General features: G+C 40.0%; 1 protein-coding gene across 2 annotated transcripts in view; it reads right to left on the reverse strand.

The window, feature by feature from the left end:
* Positions 1 to 20,985, reverse strand: part of POLR3B (RNA polymerase III subunit B) — a 120,766-nt gene that overhangs the window by 23,176 nt on the left and 76,605 nt on the right. For both annotated transcript variants that reach the window (XM_081249645.1, XM_081249646.1), the window contains exons 20-23: positions 15,032 to 15,241; positions 12,504 to 12,662; positions 10,885 to 11,002; positions 9,241 to 9,383 (exon numbers count right to left, since the gene is read on the reverse strand). In XM_081249645.1, coding sequence (XP_081105771.1) covers positions 9,241 to 9,383; positions 10,885 to 11,002; positions 12,504 to 12,662; positions 15,032 to 15,241 — 630 coding nt within the window. The remainder of the gene's footprint in view (positions 1 to 9,240; positions 9,384 to 10,884; positions 11,003 to 12,503; positions 12,663 to 15,031; positions 15,242 to 20,985) is intronic.

Consider the following 20,985-nt stretch of genomic DNA (forward strand, 5'->3'; position numbering starts at 1 on the left):
CATTGGAAAACTATGTTGGAATTCCCTTATCTAAAAAGTGTGCTGTGAATGGATATTACCTGCTTTTCAGGCTGGAGGAGTCTTCACGTTAATTGTGACACCCTCTTCCTTATGGAATACTTTCTCCTTCCTCCACGCTTGGCTCTCTCTGCTTGGTCCTCCTCCATTACCCAGGTCACAGAAAGTGATGCTGTTTACTGGGTCTGTCACATTTTTAACAGCTACTGATCAAACACTTTCACTTCTCCAGTGGGGCTTCTCTGTCTGATCGATTACATTCAAGCTTTGCTTATTACACAGCACTGATGCTGACTCCCAACTACTTAGTACTGACTCTCTTGCCCCAGGTCACCCACTTATTGCGGCCTCTTCAATCTTCTTGCTGAGCTTTTATAACATAGAACACATAGCTACCGATGTTTAGCTTCCTCTTCACATTTATTTCATTTAGCTACTAATTATCCTACCACCTTTGAAGTGAACAGGCTTGAGCAGGAGAGACACTCACGTTCCGTGAAACTAAATTTTCAAGTCTCCTTTAATTGTTAGAGAGGATATTTTAAGAGGCATTAGGTACAGAAATGCCATCTACGTAGTATGCATATACAAGAAGGATTCCTAATAACAGCTTTGTCAAAGTAAACTTTTAACAAAAGACAAAAATCAGGCCATCGGCAGGGCCACATCGCTTTCTAAACACTGAGAATAACAAATTCAGTGCTCTAAATGGAAGGGGCAAAAAGAGATGGGCATAAAGATGACCTACATCAGAACAATCTTTATATTTTCTCATAGAGAACACACGTGTGTCACCTTGCAGGAGATGTTACCTATATATATAGATATAGATATATATATATGTAATTTCCAAACAATTCTATATTTCAAGAGTAAAAACTAAGTTCAACTAACTACTGCACTTACACTGGTGTATATCTAGACCAAAACAGAAAGAAATCACTGTAGGAGTCACGGTGAGACACATGAAATTTTCATCAGCTCATTTCATGACAACCACAATAGCATAACCGACATTGTGGACTATTCTCCATTTCATTCACATTTTTACTTGCTGGCATCCAACTCTTTCAGGCCTCATCCAGCTCATCTTTGGGTCCCACACTTAGGGCTGGGCTGCACGGCTCCATATAGTTGCCGCCAGCTGTGCCTGCTGCATGTGAATATTCCAAATCAGCTCCCCGCCAGTACTGTCCAAGCCACTCCCCTCAAGTAGCCCTCCTCTTCTGGCTCTAACTATCACATCTAGCCAGATGAATCAGGAGAATGGGAGAAGTGGAGAACTCAAAAATTTACTTCCTCTTATATATGCTCAAATTCTTGATAGATTTGGGATTTTAACCAAAGCTACCAAGCCTGACCAGAGGACCAATTAAAGAAGGGAGTGGGGACAGTGTTTTACAATGAGGTGATTTTAGAAAGACAGGAATACCTGAAAACACAGCTCTGTGTAGGAGTATATCTTAATATGGGGATTTGGCAGACATTTCTAAAACAAGGTATGTGAGAATAGTGCTTCCCCTGGAGTGGTGGCAGAGGAGTGCTATGTGAAGCTGCTTATCCAGGAAGAAAGGGAATTTTGTGTCTCATTAAGGAAATATTAGAATTAATATTTAAATTACCAATACTAAATATAACATTAAGAAATATTAGAATTCTGTCCCAAGGAAAGGTTGTGTCTTTTCCAAGGGGAAATCTCAGGAAATATGGCAACCCTGGGGGCAGAGTGGTAATGGGATATCAAAAGAGAAAAGAAACACCTCAACTGGAATTAACAGAATGAGCAACGCACTTGGAATCAGAAATCTGGATTTGAACCCTGACTCTGCCAACACTAGGCTGTAGTAGGCCAGCAAGCTACTCACAACTCTCACTCTCAATCTCCTATTCTGTATAGTAGAAATAACAATACCAACTAGAATTATAAAGGTTAAAGGATGGAATATAGATGAAAATGCTTATAAACTATTAATACACAAAAGGTAAATACTATAAATGTAGGTGACTCCCAAATTTTATCTCTAGTCCTAACCTCTCCCTGGAGCTCCCGACTCTATATCCAAATGCCTACTCAACCTCTTCACTTGGAATCTAATGGGCATCTTGAACCTGAGGGCCAAAATCTCAACCCCTGCCCTTGCCTAACTCCAAAAAAACCATTCCTTCCCCAGTCCTCCCCTTCTTGGTAAATAGCCCTTCCAGTTGCTCAGGCCAGAGAACTCACCCTCAGTTCCTGTCTTTTCCCTCTCCAACATCTCTGCCATCAGCAAGTCCTGTTGGCTCTAATTCCAGAACATATCCAGAATCCATCACTTCTCTCCAATTTTCCACTGCTACTGCCCCTGTCCAAGCCACCGTCCTCTCCTCCCTGGACCACTGCCACAGTCTCCCTGCTTCCCTCTCTGTTCCCCTCCAGGCTGATCTCCATATGGAATCCAGGGTGATTTCTTAAAATAGTAATTAGATCTTGTCACTCCTTTGCTTACACTCACCACCCAACAGGCCTATTGGTTCCCAACATATTTAGTAGGAAGTCCAAACTCCTTTCCTTTGGCCACGAGACCCTGCAGTATGTGCCCCATCTTTTTTCTCTCATTATCTCAAACGATGTTCCTCCTCACGCACATGCCTGGCCAGACTGGCCTTATGTCTACTCCCTGACTATGCCAAGCTCACTGATACCTCGGGGCTGTTGAACTTCACTCTCCCAGACCCTTGCTTCTCTGGCTCCTTTTCGTCCTCCAGGTCTCAGCTCAAATGTCGCTTTGTGCAAGAGGCCATCCCTGACCATCAATCCACAGTACACCCCCTCTCCCTGCAAACCAGTCACTCTTTCACATCAGCCTTCATCTGCAGCACTTACCACTATCTTCAATTATTGTGTTTGTGTTTTTATTTACTTCTTTTCCATCTGTTTCCTTCCCTAAGAAAACACAAACCCCAGGAAAGCAGAGACCCTGTCAATATTTACCACTGTATTCCCAGTATCTAGAACAGTGGCTGGTACATAGTGAAAGCTCCAGACATGGATCAATTAATTAATAATATAAGCACTTGAGATGATCTTGCATCATCTCAAGTTCAACAAGACACAGAGTTGCTTTGTGATCAGTGCCCTCATTTCCAGGCTTAAAACCAGTCACTGTGGCCTCCTTCCTCTCCTTGGCTCTCTTTATTCCTGTAGGTCAACACGTTGCACTGATTTGCTCTTTACTGTTGCTCCCCATTTTTTCTTTCACAGGAAAAAAAAATCTTCATCACAGCCTTCCAAGTCCAAACCCCACCCAGCCTGCCTTCCTTTCCTGCCCAGCCTGCAAGAGAAGACAGGGGACAGACCTACCAGCAGTTACCTTTACTGACTGCTGGCGGTGCTCCAGGCGCTGTGCTCCCTGCTTTACACACATCATTTTGTTTAATCCCAGTAACAACTCCTAGGAAACCGTCTCCATTTCAAAGGGATAAAATTGCTCACTTAGCGCTCAGGACCTCTACCTCTTTGCTATACTTTTTCTCAACCTGAAGGTTTTCTTTGAATGCTGAACAGAGGTGGCCATGAAGAAAAGGGGAAATGTGACCGTTCAGAAAGCCCACAAGGCAGGGCAGGGCTAATGGGTATACATAACAGGAAAGCGCACTCAGGCTCAATATAACCATCTGAACGGTGCCACCACAGAACGGCTGCCTCAGAAAGCAGCAAGGGCCGCCCCCCTCCACAGCTCATGTGCAAAGTGGAAAACCATCTGCCAAAAATAATCTAAAAGAAATTCTTATACTGGGGAAGACGGATTTGGACTAGACTTCTAAAAGGTCTTTTTAAACTCTGAGATTTTGTCCCTATCTACAATAAGCTCTCAACTTCTCTCTCATGAATGGTCTTTCACCATACAGTTTAATATTTAACTATATGTAATCCTTTGTATTCATCTTTTTGCCAACTCCTTAGGGGCATTAGCCAAGGGTTGAGTTTCCTTTCTACCTCCTAGAGAGCCCAACACGGTTTTGAGCCCATGGCAGTGACTTAAATATGACCAAGTGGATTTCTTTGGGCTGTCAAGGCAGATTCTCACTGAAGCCCAGGGCGCACATATGGGTGGCATGTGCATTTAGCTATTTTGGTTGGAAAAGCTTCAGTGGGCTTGTGTGGCCAGTTGGCCAGTTAGGACTGGGGAGCTATAAGTCTAGGGTGATGAAAGCCCTGGTACCAGTCTGGATAAAGATGAGACATTCCATTTCTGATATTTACTAGGAAGAATAAGTTATAGTAATTTGGGGAGGGAAGATTTTGTCTTGTTATAGCTGTACATTTAAGATATTTAATTATTCCACAGACACATTGAGTGAATACCATATAATATGCAAAGTGCTGTGATGGGGGCTTGGGGGTGGTTAAATAAATTAGTAGGGCACGTTTCCTATCCTCGATAAATGTAAAATATACTTAAAGTTAGCAAACAAGGTATTCTGATATTTAACAACATATCCAAATATTTTAAAGCTATTTTTGAATCTTTACAATTTATATATAAATGAAAAGAACTTGAAAAAATAGGCTTCTGTTACTGTCATGCCTCTGACTTCAGATGGGTGACATTCAAGGAAAGGATCAAAATGGTAGACCTTAGTTACAATAATAATCCAGGGAAAAGATAAGCTATTCTCAGATAATTAAGAGTTGACAAAATGTGGTTAACACTCTTCTGATAATTGTTAGCATTTATGTCATAATTCTGAGTGTGTGAACTTTAAACATTTTAAACTTAGTTTTAAATCTTAGAAATGATTAGAACAACCAAAAAAAAAAAAAAAAAAAAAAAAAAACCAAAACAAGGTACCTTGGAGGCAAGGCTCTGGTCAGCAGACAAAAGGTTGGTGCTCTAAAAACCCTCCTCACCTTTTATGAAAATAATTTTAACTTCAGTTCTATAAATTGCAGAGAAAAAAAACCAGGCACACTAAGCATTCTTGTGTTGAAAATTCTCGAATAATGGACATATGGATTTCCAGTAAACAGGGCAGATGAAACACATGTTTATCTCTACTCCTTCTCCAAACCTCACCAACAGGAGAGTTGACAGAATTAAGGTATAAACCTATAAGGAAAAAGAATGGACAAGAGAGAATTTTGAAAGCTGATGAATAGAGGAAAGAACAGTAAGTGACTTGAAAGAAGGAGAAAAATACACCTAAGTACCTGCAGCAGAGGCACGAGGAAGTGAGCTGACTCAGCCCTCACCGCCACTCCAGGGAAGGCTCAGGAAATAGCCACAAAGTGCTGGCAAAAGGGGGATGAGGTGTGGGGCTGAGAGCAGCAGGACCGACTCAAAGGCCCCCCCATCCATCAGCAATTCCAGTGGGCTCTGCGTTAAAAATGTGTCTGGACTGATCCCTTCTCACCACTTCCCCCACCACCAGGCTTTTCCCACTCACCACCTGGTCTCTTAAAACAGCCTTTTAACTGGTATCACTGCTCGTTCACTCGCCCTATCACATTTCTCATCTGCTCAGGCCCCTCCAGGGGCGTCCCTCTCCCTCAGAGTAAAAGCCGAAGTTCACGGCGTGACCATCGAGGCCTCACCTCGGACTCCCTCTGCTCCGGCCACACTGGCCTCGCGGCCGGGCCTCGAGCACTCCAGGCTGGCTGCAGCCTCCGACCTTCCTTTTCCCTCCACCGCGCTTCCACCTGAGAGGGTCTGCTCCCTTACTGCTCTCAGGGCTTTCCTCAAAGTCATCTTTTCAAAGAGGTGCTGCTCCTCGACCACTTTACTTAAAACTTCAGGACTACCCACTCCTGCCCCACATGCTTCCAATTCTGCTCCCCTATCTTTTTTTTTCCTTTTCTTCTCAGCACTTAACATTCTCTCTCTTGCCCACAAGAATGTAGGCCCCACAAGGGCTGGGATTTTGTCTGTTTTGTTCACTACTTATCACCAGGGCCTAGAATAGTACCAGACACTTAGGAGATACTTAATAAACATCTGTAGAAATATATGTGTGTTTAAGAAATCATCAGAACCCGAGTTTCTATTCTCCACCCCATACAGCCAAGAAACTACCCTTTTACCCCAAAACTTACCCGAGAAACTGCACCACAATGACCCATGATCCACAGGTAGCAATTACAGCAGAGGGTGGGGTGAGGGGCTGGCCTGATACAGAGGAATTAAGTGAAAGTGATTTCTTATAGGGCTGCTTAAGAATATTATTTAGAAATACAAAGATGAAGATGAGACGAAATTGCTCCTAGGAAGCAGAATTGGAAGAATGGCAAGGACTTATGTTTTTTAGTACAAGCCACCCTTTTTTGTACTATTTGACTTTTTTAAGCCATGTGCATTTATTATTTAATTAAAAAATTATACTTAAAGGAAATAAAAATTATGTTCAGTTAAGCGTCCTATGTCATTCCTCCCATTACTCTGTTAAAGCTTACATTACCTATTTTTTTGTTTGTTTGCTTTTTTTTCCCCCCAATCTTTTCAATAAATCTAATGAAGCTGTAAGAGAAGGAAATATCAAGGGAATCTAGGCTAATCAGAAGGTTTTACCCTTGGATTAAAAGCCATCTGGAAAAGGCAAACTAGCAAGATAAACTCCTCACTACAAGTGAAAGGTCATCCAGACCCAGGAGGACTTTTTTCAGTTTCATATAGTGATGTACTAGTCGAAGGCCCCTAAGAGTGAACAGACCTTTAAAATCTGCTACGTTTCAGATCACTGCAAGTTGGAGACCACTTCTATCAATGAACATTATCCATATCATATTAATTGTTTGCAAAAATGCCACAGCACAAAGACCTGTTGACATTTTACCTAGCGGTCTGCATTCACAGGAACTTACTAATCAAGTGTGGTTTTCATTTTCAAAAGTAGCACGTTGATTATACTGTAACATATATACACTCATATATAATATACAGATTAAAACCTGGGTAAAATCAATCCAACAAGAGTGGGGAATCTGTTCCTTTTCACTTTCCCCCTACCTTCAATTCATTCATATATTCAACCGTTAGCAACTACCTACTAAGTATCTACTATGTGAAAGGCTCTTATGAGAATATAAAGACACGGTCCCTGTCCTCAAGAAGTTTAGTGGAGTGAGAACACAGTGGATAATCACTGAAATGTACTCCAGCCTTCAACTCTTTACACAATACTCTGATGGAGTAACGCACAAGGATCTGGGCTTCAAGTTTGCAAACTGATTCAGAGTGGAGATGTCCTCTTATGGTGTGCATTCTTGTAAAGCTTCCAGTGCCAACATTTTACAAGGGAAGTATCAAGCTTTGCTCTTGTCTAGTAAGTCAAGTAAAATAGAGGCTGTTAACAAGGCCATGGCTACCCCAGAAAGACTCAGGACTGTATCTCAGAAATTGTCAAGACAAAGAGAGGAGGAGAAACAGTCTCAATAGAGAGAATTTGACTTTCACTAGTAAGCAGTGGAAACTATGAGAACATCAAGGTATGTTTAAAAACACTCAAAAGTTAAGAATTAGCATCTTAGGAAACTGTATGAAGTAGAGGTGTCAAATTCACATTTATAGAGGGAACCAATTCTTTCTTAGAAAATACTGATAGGCTGAAATAATCTTGTGTCTGTTAACTGAACTAACAAATGCTTCTGATGAAAGAGTATCTTAGTCTGAAACAGTTTCATTGATGCAATGACAACTAAGGCTAGATTCATTTGACCAAACAAATTGTAATATCTGATACACCTGCTTGGCAAATAAACAGTCAAAATCATCAAGAATACAATGTATAATTATCCTCAAACCAATCAATTAATAACAGGAAGATACCACACCAGCAATTTACAAGCAAAGGTGAGGTTCAAAGTTAAAGAGTGAATGAATAACAGCCAATATTAATGATCACTGCTCTCACTTCTTGAGCACTTACTATGTGTCGGGCACAATCCTAACTGCCTAACAGTCAGGATAGCATAGTAGTTAGTTAAGAGCATGGAGGCTTCCCTGGTGGCGCAGTGGTTGAGAGTCCGCCTGCCAGTGCAGGGGACACGGGTTCGTGTCCCGGTCCGGGAAGATCCCACATGCCACGGAGCGGCTGGGCCCGTGAGCCATGGCTGCTGAGCCTGCACGTCCAGAGCCTGTGCTCCGCAACGGGAGGGGCCACAGCAGTGAGAGGCCCGCGTACCGCAAAAAAAAAAAAAAAAAAAGAGCATGGACTCTGAAGCCAGGCTGCTAGGGTTTAGAAACGAGTTCTGCCACCAACTGGGGACCTTGGGCAAGCGGCTTTCTGTGCCTCTGCTTCCTCATCTATAAAATGCAGATCATAACAGCACCTACCTCCTGGGATTGTGTAAAAAACAAATGAGTTAGGAAATAAAATGTGCTGAAGACACTGCCACACACACAGTTAGTGCTACGAAAGTGTTAGCTGCTGTTGCTGTTCTTAAAACTAGTAAGTGGCAGACAGATAAAAAATTTAAACCCCAGGACAAACTTAAATACTAGGTATATACTGACTAAAAGAGACCTTACTGATAATGAGTTAATCAATAGTGACACAGTGCACACATTTCTTGAAGATAAAAAACAAAACAAAACAAAACAAAAAATGAATGAAAACCCAGCATTAACCATCAATGGGAAGAGTGAGGCTCGCCAGTGGGATGAGATGGAGAAGCAGCGTCTAGGAGAAGGATCACTATGCGGGGGGCACAGCATTGCACTGGAGGCGGGAGATCAGGGTCCTAACACCAGCTCAGTGACTAGCTGGGCAGCCTTGACTGGCTGCTTACCAAGCGGAGTGTGAACTTCCTCATCGGTTAAATCAAGGGGCAGATGAAGGTATCTTGTGGTGCTGACATCCTATGATACTATGCCCCAACAGAACATACAGTATTTTAAATATATAACTTTCATAAAAAATAGGTATTACTATTTATTTCTGAGCAGCCACTTGTACTTCAGTAGGTACATCATCTAGAATGTATTTATAATTACAATTTTGGCTCAAGCAGTTGTAGAATGAAATAAATAGCACAGTGAAGCAAAACTATGGTATATTTTAAAATTCCATTAAAATATAAACAGGTTAATCTGAGAAATAAAACAAGAATACTTCTGATAACACAGTAATAACTTTTCAAACATACTAAATTTTTCTAATGAGCAGAGTTATAAAGTTCTTATATAAAGTGGTTAATAAATACACTACTATAGTTTTATTAAAAAGTTGAGAAATGAAACAACTTACCTTTCTGCCCATGACGACTGCTGAATTTGTCTCCAATTTCTGGACGCCTTGTCTGTCTCAGCAGCATTTTGATCAGAAAAGCATCTTCGGCATTCGAAGATATCATCACTTTTTCAATATATGAATCCGTTGCCCCTTTGTAGCTAATATTAAAAGGAAGTCACTAAAGCAGAGTTTTCAAACTGCCCTTTGTGAACCTATCACCCTGGCCATATTTCATGTAATACCTATCACAGAATATTTTGACATTCCCATTTTGGGCTCTGAAAAAATGACTTTTATTTTTCAATAACAAATTCAAATGTGACAATTTCCCTTGTACAGTCCTAGTTTAAAATGGCTAACATTTATTATGAGGCAAGCATAATGCAGTTTAATCTTCACCACACATACTATTCACACATTGTTATTCCTTTACAGGAAGTAAGGAATAAGGAAAACTTATAGGAAGACCGATGCTAAGAGAGGTTAAGCACTTGTCCAGGACACATGCCTCATACAAAGCAGACCTGGGATTTTGAGCTGGAACCTGTTACTCAACTCCAAATTATTAACCACTTTTTAAATATTACTTTTATCTACTCAGCTCTCCCATCGTGAATTTTTTTCACACACTTCACCTCTTATCTGTTTTTCATACCATTATTCAGAGTCTACTCTGTGTCAGATCCTTGTAGGCTCTGGACATAAAAAGATTAAGTAGACATGGTTCCTGCCCCAAAGAAACACACAACCAATAAAAGAAGAGAGAAAGGTAAGTGCAAGAAGGTTACCAGTGGTATGGGGAAGAGGAAAGGCCCGAGGGAGATGACAGTCAGTCCTGCCAGGGGCTGGGGATGACAGTGGTAGCAGTGGGGGCAGGCTATCAAGGACTGCTTCCCAGAGGAGGGGACCCTAGAGCTGAGTCCTGACCAGGGCGAATGAAATTCCAGGCAGAGGGAGCAGCATGAGTAAATGCACTGAAGTCAGATGGAACATTTGGAGAATAAGAGACAATTTACTAGAAATATGGGGGCCAATGTGCAAAAGGGTAAGGCTAGAGACATATGCCAAGAGTCATGGACAGTCGTGTATGTATTACTATTTCATTTGGCCTTTATCCTACAGGCAACACTGTCACTGAGAGTTTTACTCAATCTACTCAAGTTTTATTCTAGTTGCTCAATAGAGTAACATGAACAGATGAGTAATTCAGGGGAAAAAGTTACTCTGGCACTAACAGAGAGAGCCTGAGAGATGTGGGGAGGTACAAGACTGGAGGCGGATAAGTGGTCACCAATAACTACGAGTCCGGCAGGAGAGGAGGGCCAAACTCAGACAGCTACAGCTGTCATCGGTGGATAAGAGAACTGCTAAGGAGACAGAACTTACAGATTTACCGAATTAAGGTTTGTAATGGAAAGGAGTCAGGATGGCAGTGCCACTCACTAAGGGAGGGACCCAGAAGAAGCATGTCTGAGGCTGGGGTAGGCGAGGGGAGAAAGATGGTTTGGATCTGCGTTTGGGGCCCCTGCTGTCCAGGTGCTGGTATGGAGCTGAAACTGGGCAGATGTCTATCTGGGAGTCACCAGCCAAAAGGAGCTAACTTCCAATTTCCCCTACTCCTTCTCTTTAAAAACCTTTCAATGTATTTCCAATACATACGTGATGGGCACATCTTTGTACTGCGGCTGCTGGGGCACATTACTTCCTTCCAAGGGAATCTGAGTCACTGTGGGCATGGACTTATTTACAAGCACTTGCTTGTTTTCTACTTTCTCACCTAAGAAAGAGAGAAGGGTGTTAGACAAATCACTATCATCTGTGTGGAACGCAAAGATTATTGGTGCATAAAACCATGTGATTAGACTTAGTGCATGAAATCCAGACATGGGAGAAAAGAGTCCACACAGTGAGAACTAGAGCTCAACAGAGCTTGTCTGTAATTTTGCAAGCCCATTTGAAAAACCCATAGATTAAGATCACACTGTGTATAAAATTAAGAAACTCATTTAGGGGACCATATTAATGCGAGAAAATTCATGTCAGTAGGTAGCAATTTAAAATATCTCCTTGAGTGTTAGGACAGGTTTGGGCCACTTACTAGTTATTTCAACCAGTAATAAGTCACGACCAACCTAACCTGGACAACGAGAAAATACAAATATTTCTTTGATCTTCCTGTTATTCTCACCTTTGCTTGGTACTTGTTCATGGTAAGCTCAAAGACCAACTACTACACTGTCACTGCACTTATTTTCCCTGCCACAGCACCAGGTTTAAGAGTACAAAGGCAGCAAGAGGGAGGGGAAGCCATGCACCACGTGGCTCGGTGCACCACAGCAGATGCAGCATCACCGCCCAGCACTCACCCCCTGGGCAGCATCCGAGGACAGGGCTGTGTGGACTTCCTCTCCCACCCACCTTTCCAACCCAGCCCCCCTTCTCGCCACCTCCCCGCGGCTCCTGTCGCCTGGTGGCCTCAAGAGCTCTCAATTGGTCCCCTCTATCTTGGCTCCCTTCTACTTTCTTCTCCACACTGCGCCCTGCCCCTCCCCCCATCCCCATAGGCACACTGGCCTTCCTCTGGGTCCTTTAGTGAGCGAGCTGCAGGATACCTGCACAAGCCCATCCCCCGCCTAGACACCACCCCACCCCACCCCCGCTTCTGCTTCACTGGTTAACTCCACTTATCCTGCAGCTGCCAGTCACCTCCCCGGGGAAGGCTACCTCGACCTTCCAGACTAGGTCAAAGACTCTTGCCATAAAATGGCCTCATAGCTCCTTATATGATTCCTTAACCTGGCTGTAATTTGACCTAAGTTTGTGTGCGATCCTTTGATCAACTTTAGTCTCCCACACTAGCCTACAAGGCTCATCGGGGCAGGCTTGTAAGTACAACACAGGTTTGTAAGTACAACAGAGTCACAATTTTTAGTGGAAGAGGATTCTGAAGTCAGTCTGTAAGCTAAATGCACAAATGACGAAATACTGGTGTAGATGCAGGGACACGACCTTATTCTAAATATTTCCTTAGAGTGGCTTTATTCAAAATAATAAGTAGAAAAGTATAACTAGAATAGATTGCTGTTATGTAAAAACGTATGCACAGAAAAACAGACTGGAAGGAAATTCATCAAAAGTGACCACACTGGTTGAGTTAGGATAGGGTTTTACAGGTTGCTATTTTTTTCTGCCCTGTATACCAAACATTTAGAAATACTGTTGAATAACTTTCATAATTTAAAAATGTATACATTAAAAAAATTTTTAAAGGCTTTTACCTGGAGAACAAATACCATCTGCATCTAAAATTTCATGTCGCCAGATGGGTTTCCTTGTAGCAGCATCCAACATTGGCCCCATCACTTTATCAAAAGTCTGATTGGTATATCGTTTCAAAGTACATTTAGCATTTTTATATACAAGGCAACGCCCAAAGCCTAAAATGAAACCAAAATGGGTTCAGAACCACAAGTAATATGAAACTACGAGAGGTCAAGATTTGTGTTATTCAACAACCCACCACACTCTACCTCCCTTCCCCGCCAAAAAAACACCCCAAAACTGCTCTACATTTAGATAATCTGAGACTGGCCAAACCATGTAACAATCTGGTAACTTGAAGAACTGGCTCAGGATCTCTACGTACTAACCATATTAACACTAGAATCTCTACAACCATTTTCCAGCATGGAATATACCTTGTCAGGTTGGAGGAAAGTGAGAGAAACCTAAGAATGTCACTGGGATTCTTTGAGAGCATAGAGCCATAGCACATGAAAACTGGAAAGGGCCTTAGAGATCACCTGGCTTAACCCCTCTATCCTACAGGTGCTATGAGTGAGTAGCAGAGAAATTAAGTGGCCAAGGTCACCCAGCAAGGTGGTGGCTGAGTTGAGACAGACCGAGTTCACTGATCAGCCAGCATTCTTCTCATACATCATTTTGGTGCATAACTTCTGCTAACCTTCTCTGGAAGGTTTTCCTTTTGCTGATTTTGGCATTTAGAGGAAGTCCCAAACCAGCAAACAAAAACATTAATTTTTCTCCAGAGAGGAGAGAGAATAAAAAGGAGCAATCAAATAATTTTTATGGGAGAGACAGTTCACCGCTGCCCTGAAGATTAGAGTTTACTTTGATTACATTTTTAGACCACATTTATCTAGTGGATGAGGGGAAAGTTCTAGGACCAATTAACAATCTAAACATTAAGAAAAGTAAGCAAAATGAACAGAAGAAAACCTTTAGAGGGAGCAAAAAACTCAACCACTGAATCCCACAAAAAGATTCGTCAGTTGTTCAAAAGAGCTGCCAATCCTGCACTAAATAACATTTCCTAACATGCTATGGCTGTATTTCTTTTTTCCCCTTTGGCCAAACAGTTGTTTTAAACTGGATTCTCCCTCTAGTCTCCTGAGGATATACTGAGCCATGTCAGAGTTCACTTAAACAGGAAAAAGTCTCCAGATTAAATGCCAGCTATTACTGAAGAAATAAATGCATGGCTATAAAATCCTTTGCTTATGATTCTCCACCAAAAGCAGAACTCTTTCAAGAAATCTAAGAATGTGAGTCAGAAAATCCATCAGGGAAGAGTGGATTTCTAAATAAAATCTCAGTGCTCTAATGTAATGTTTTAAATATGAAGGTGACCATGTGATGAAACAACACATTTCTACAACTGGATAGTAGATGAAGATATTTGTGTGTCTTCGAGAAAGGTCTTTGTCATTATGGCTCCTGGTAAATTGGGTATGGCCATAATAAACTCGGCTCAGAGAGCCAGCTGCTTTGGAAACATTACATGATCTTGAAATTTCATACAATGGCCATTAACTGCAACGTGCTGGAGTGCTGTGTGAATCTGAACTGCATGAAATCAGAAGCGTTTTCTTCTAAGTGTAAATGGACATTTTATTTACAGGTGGGAGCTTAAAAGCAAGAGGACAGTAAACTCAGATCATTAAATTGTGTTGTGGAGTTTCTGACAGATATCACAAAGTCTTCAGATTTCCACATAAATGTAACCAGTTAATCAGAAAGGAAAACACCTAGTTTTAAAGCATGGCTGTTGTCATTTGGAGGAAAAAAAGAGGCATAAATTAAGTGCAGCCAACATTAATGCCAAAGACACATGTCTAGGAGTACTATTATGGCTGCCTAGCAACTAGGAAGAGTGAAGGGGAAGGCAGAGTGGGTACGCAGGGAGGAAGGAGAGAAACAGACGATGAAGACAGAAGTCAGACCGAGGATCAGGTGATGGCTAACAAACCACCAAGTGGGGACCTGCAAAAGTAAACTGTCAAAACTGGGGAAGAAAAACGTAAAAACAATGAGCCAGGGTTTGTGTATGTGTACTTTTATCATTTTGCTAACAGAAAGGTACAGCATTATAGGGTTGAGATATACAATTAAAAAAATAGCCTTTTACATACAAATATTGCTACTGGCCTCTCAAACAGGTTTGTTGTTGAATATATAACTATTTTCAAAAAACATATTTCACTTATTGTAATTCCTGCTAGGAAATAAACAAGTTCTTACACATTTTCTGTTGAATTGTCTCGTCAGCAATAAATTAAAGGAAAAAAAAGATTCCTTATTAATATTTAACTAATACTTCTATATAATATTCATTTAAAAAATGTTAACACCAAAACATCACCACCTCCTGTTTGTATATTATAAAATTCAAATCACTTGAAACTGACATTACCATTTTGACATCAAGTGACTTTCATATTGATCATGCCTGTATCTAAATCTGCACAAAGCACCTTTGGTGTGAGAGCTTTGAAAATTCACTTACCTCTGTCCAAGGAAGCCTTGTTTAAAACAAGAGCATCTTCTATATCATAGCCACTATAACTCATCACAGCAACTGTCGCATTCTGTCCAGCTGGCAGTTTCTCAAATTCTATCAACTCGATAGTCTTTGTTTTAACCATGGGTTTTTGTGGATATGCCAGGAGATACATGAGAGTATCAATTCTGTTCCGCTGGTTGTATCCAATGGTACCTTCATTGATATTGGAGAAAATGAAATGCAACTTTCTATTATATCAAATAATTAGGTACAAATGAATACAGAGATAAACACATTAATTTTACTAATTAAAATGAAGAAAATCTTCAGGTCAAATATTTAAAGAGCAATACTCTCATAGTGATTAACAACCTTTAAAAACAATTTTTCTCAGTTATGTTAAAAATCCTACAAAGAAGAAAAATCACATTCAAGGTGTACTAATCTAAATAATTTCAACTTTTTGGATTTATAAAATTGATCCCATTTGAAGAGTTTTAGTCTCCACTGGTTAATTTCACATGTAAGTCAACAATTCTGTATTTGGTTCTCCTATGTTCCAGGCACATTTCCAGTTGCAATTGGAGAACACCCCCCAGTGCTGAGAGGCAAAAAGCTTACACAGTAGGACAAAGAGATACATTTCATCAAAAGAAATCAACAATTACAAACGTTCTAAATGAAAAGAAAGCAGGAAAAAAGGGAGGGAACAGGATGAAGAGGAGAGTGAAAGCAGAGAAGAGTAGACTTACCGATTTGCTTAACTATTCATTTATTAAGCAGTTAATAAACACCTACTCTGTGCCCAGCATTGGAGGTAAAATGGGGAAAGGCGGGGTCCCTTCCCCTAGGGAATCCAGGGCCCTGTCCAATCAGTGATAGGCTTTTCTCTCCTTAGCAATCAGCCTTTCCACCTGATTGGACCTTGGAGGGGTATCACTGTCATCTGAAAGTGAAACCAGAATGTTACCTACCCTTCTCCTTTTTCCCCATTGGGGTGCATTAGGGTTCAAAGACCTGCCTGAAAAAAGGCTTTCAGTCTCCTGGGCTTGTGAACACACAATCACTCCTACTCAGAGACCTTAAAAACCAGGAAACTCATGTTTGTCCTACTGTTGAGCTTAAGTGTGGGCTTCTCCCAGGTATCTCTTCTTTCCTGCCCTGAGTGGCGCATCTACAACCCTCACCCACCCCAAGACGTTAACGTGCCATTTAATGGAGTTAAGCTTTAATGTGAGCAGATACCAAAACCCAGTATTTATTTTCTTTACCTTTTTCTCTTATGTCATTAAATCAATGGTGATTTCAATTCAGGGATGAAAATAACCTATTCAGGCAGCAAAAATGGTATGGTACAATACTCCTTGACGATTACTATTGAAAGAAATAATGAAATCTGTAGGGCTCTAAAGAAACGAGCACCTGGTACAGTGCTGGGCTCACTACCGATGCCCAATAAATGTCAAGTAAATGAAATTATGAGAATACATATTTGTGCTTAAATCTCTAGAAAATTTATCAAGTGTCAGCTGAAAAACAACAGCTAAACTGAACCTCATCAAATTTTTGTCAAGTTTACAGTATAAATTGCCAATTAATGTTATTTTAGTGCCAACTAATAAACTGGGCAGGATACCTATTAATAGATCACTTCCTGTTTTAGAAAGAAAACTGTTGCTGCTTGGATTGTTCACTAAGTTGGTTCTTTTACATGAAATCATTTCAAATTTATGTTGAGATTTCAGCTCCAATGAGACAAGGATTCAGGCAATGTCCCACTAGGCTGCCAAACATGTCTTCTGAAACCTGAGACGAGCATTATTATGCAGCAGGGAACATAGCCGCCTACACCTCTAAACAATGGTGAAAGAGATGGGATCCTGCTATAAATTGTGCTACCAGGCCCAGAACATAATTCTTGGGCACTGCAACTGACCATCGAATAGATGAACAGCAAAATGGTTTAGCAAAAGTTTGGTGCTTATGATCTCATCAGAAATTTTTCTTTAAAGACTTTTTAAAGAAGTTGTAGGCGTATACATATATACACACCTTTAGCAGCACTGACAACGGGTGTGTAGGTTAAAACATGATTTATAAACTACGACTTCTAAATTATAAAACTTCCAAATGCCACCACACACCACAATTTTTATAAAAATTATGAATGACTTGTTATTTTTACCAATAAGCAAGCTTTTTTGAGAAAATGTCATGTAGAAATTACATTATAACACTAGCCTGCGGTGAAGCACATGCTCAAACTGGGATGCCTCTATTAGTATTTTCAGCTTTCTTAAGGGCACTGCATGCATATAATAACTAACACAACAAGAATATATCTATAAGCTGAATTCTCCTTCTACTGTCCCATTTCGGTATAACTATAATCTCCAATGATTTCATTTTCTTACTACCCAGGACATAATCTTTCCTATAAAGTCTTATTTTCCTGATCAAAACTTTCTTAAGGAGTCACAAGTTGGCATAACAAGGTATGTAAATGTACGTTAAAACAGTGAAGAAGCTTATTATTTTAAAGTGAGATGAAAAAAAGTAAGGATGCACATAGTTTAGAAAATGTATACTGAGAAACATAAAATGAAGTTTTATACATTTAACTATTTTTTCCATCCTCCTTTGCCCAATTTCTTTTTATTTAATCAATATTATTGAATTACAATAAATTTCACCCATTTAAAGTGTACAAGTTGATAAGCTCTGACAGATATATGCATCTGTGAAACCACCAGAGTCAAGATCCAGAACATTTCCAATACTCCCAAAAGGTCCCTCCCTCTGTCCCTGGCCCCAGGCAACCAAGGATCTGTTTATCAGTATAGATCAATTTGCATTTTCTAGAATTTTATATAAATGGAATCATACAGTATGTACACTCTTGTGCTGCTTCTTTCATGTAGCATGATTCTGGGATGCATCCACATGGCTGTGTGTAACAGAGTTCATTCCTTTTTATTGCTAAGTAGTATTCCATCATATGAATATACGTTTTGTTTATCCATTCAACTGTTGATGGGTATTTGGGATGTTTCCCGTTTGGGGCTACTGTGAACAAAGTTGCTATGAACATTCAAGCACAAGTCTTTGTATATTCATTTCTCTTGAATAAATACATAGGAGTGACGCTTCTGCATTGTTTGCTGAGGGTATGGTTAACTTTCAGAAACAACTTAAGAATTTCCCAAAGTGATTTTACTGTTTCACATTTTCATCAGTGTGTGAGCATTCTGGCTGCTCCACATCCTTACAAACACTTAGAACGTCAGTCTTTTTCATTTGAGTCGTTCTAATGAGTGTGCAGTCGTATCTCACAGAAATTTACATTTACCTGATGACTAATAACGTTGAACATATTTTCATAAGCTTATTGGTTATTCCTTTGTGAAGTGTCTGAGTTTTTTTTTTCCGTTTTACTTGGGTTGTCTTATTATTGAAGAGTTCTTTGTATATACACTGGATACAAATCCTCTATCAGATATATGTATTGCCAATACCTTCTCCCATTCTGTGGCTTAATGGTGTCTTCCATATACTGAACAGTATCTTTCAAAGAGAAAAAGTTTAATTTTGAGAAAGTCCAATTTACTAATTTTTTCCTTTTTTATAGTTTGTGCTTTTTGTGTTCTATCTAAGAAATATTAGGTGATTTGAGTGCACAAGGATTTTTGCTTAAGTTTCCTTCTATAAGTTTTACAGTTTTAGCTCTTACATTTAGGGCTGTGATTCATTCTGTATTAACTTTTTGTATGGTATGAGGTAGAAGCTCATGTTCCTTTTTTTCTATATAGATACTGAGACATTTTATTTTGTTGAAAAGATTTTCCTTTCCTCTAAATTGCCCTGATATATTCATCAAAAATCAATTGCCCATAAATGTGTGGGTCTATTTCTGGATTCTGTGCCATTGATCTATATGTCTACCCTTATGTCAGTATCATTACTGTGGTTTTAGGGTAAGTCTAAATACCAGGTTGTATGTCTTCCAACTTAGTTCTTCATTTCAAAGATTGTTTTCAAAAATCTGCATCTGATTTCTTAATAATTTTAATGTGCTCAGAGATTTATTCGTTGTTGAAACATTTATTAAGTACCTACTAAACTGGAACTAGGCTAGGCCCAAGGGATATAGTAATAAATAAGACATAGTCCCTGTCCTCAAGGAACTTATAGTCTATGGTCTAGCAGGGAAGGTACCTTCATCATGATCCACAGCGAACTGGAAAAAGTGAGGAAAGAAGTTAGTTTCAGTGGAGAAAAATTTTAGTAAGTTTTATAAATGTCATGGTATAAAAGATATAATGTAACTACTTATAAGTTTCTCAACCAAACTGGAATTCAGTTTCCTTGTCAGAAACAAAAAAGGTATGTATTATAGTTGACAGGATTATTAAGATGATTTAAAAGAAATGTACGTAAATCAGTTGGGTATTCACTAAGTGGAAGCATTCATTATGACTAATATTAACAATATTAGTAATGAAAATATACACCCATCACCCTGCAATACCACCCATTCTACCTCCAACTCTAACCCGGCATACTGAACTTCAATTTTACCTCAATTTTAAGTGCTCATTATTAACATTCTAGTCTCAGGAACTTTCACATAAGCTTACATCTAAAATAGTTACAATGATCTTATTTTTTTTCAACCAACAGAATTCTAAAAAAGAATTGCCAGGGATAATTTGGTCAAGACACCTTTTCATTTTGTATCCCCAAATGGATAAAAAAATAAATAGTCTAAAAAAAAATTCAAACAGCAAGTGGAAGAAGAGGAGATGTAGAATGAAACAATATTTTATGAGGATCTTTGTATATTGTGTGTTTTTAATACTTTAAAATTCTCCAGCCTATTTCTAGTACATCCCATCCTACTGTAAAGTGGGGGATACAAGAGAAGGAACTACCCACTTAAGAAGAGACTCTATTGAAAACAAAAACCAAAACAGAAGTTGCATTAGCTCCTGACTTTAAAAAAACAAAAAACAAAACAGTCCCAGCAATTTGGAGTTGAAGGAGGAAGGGGTGGTGAGAAGGAGCGGGGGCTGGAGGAGGTATGTGATGCATATTCATTAACCGAGCTGATAGTGACTAAAAGATTCTTTTAAAGAGGAGAAAGTGTTCCACTAGAGGATTGCCAACTAATAAAATGGGCAGGATATGAAAGTGTGACTCATGTGAACTTGGCATCTGGTGCCAGGGAGAGAACATACAATGCAGCCCCATCACACAGCCTTCACTTGCAGCACTGAGCGACCTGGAGACCTTGCCATTTCCACACACGTCTACCTGACTGCTTGCTCTGAACCATGTCGCAACAAACAGAGCCATATCCATGGAAGGGAGCTGTTTCCCAGTAGCACAGTAGGACGCTGTGCAGAAACTTGAACTTTATGAATAATTTAAAGAGCCTCAGATTTAAGAAACACCCTCCGCTGGTGTTTCATGTTGCAATCAAGTCAGCCCTCTCTTATGTACAAGGTAAGGCTCTCAGTCTCTGTGGTTTGTGCTGTCTTGGTCTCCTTCGTAGTGACAGAAAATGACTTTCTCTTATTTTTTCACTCTGTTGAATGGGAGGGACTGGTAGTAAGAGGTATATAGTAAACTTCCAGGTTGGTAAGAATATTTAGCAAATTAATTCTGGGATCTTGTCTTTCACTTTCCACATGGACTAACAGATGAACAGCAACCAAAATATTATGTTAGAAAATCCACACAGAATCTCTGAGATGTATATAGTCTTCAGCATGGCTAATATTTAAAATGGGATAGTGTGACTTTTAGTTATCAGCTGTCAAGACAGCAAGGAATTAAAATGACTCCGAGAAGTCCAACTCAAAGAGCCAGGTCTCTGTTCTGGATCTCTGTTCTTCAGACCCGGGTCTCTGTTCTGGGTCTCTCCCTCTGCTGGCCTCTTTCCTTTTGCGACTTTT

This window comes from Mesoplodon bidens (assembly GCF_964165515.1).
Source record: "Mesoplodon bidens genome assembly, chromosome: 11".
Lineage (NCBI taxonomy): Eukaryota > Metazoa > Chordata > Mammalia > Artiodactyla > Ziphiidae > Mesoplodon > Mesoplodon bidens.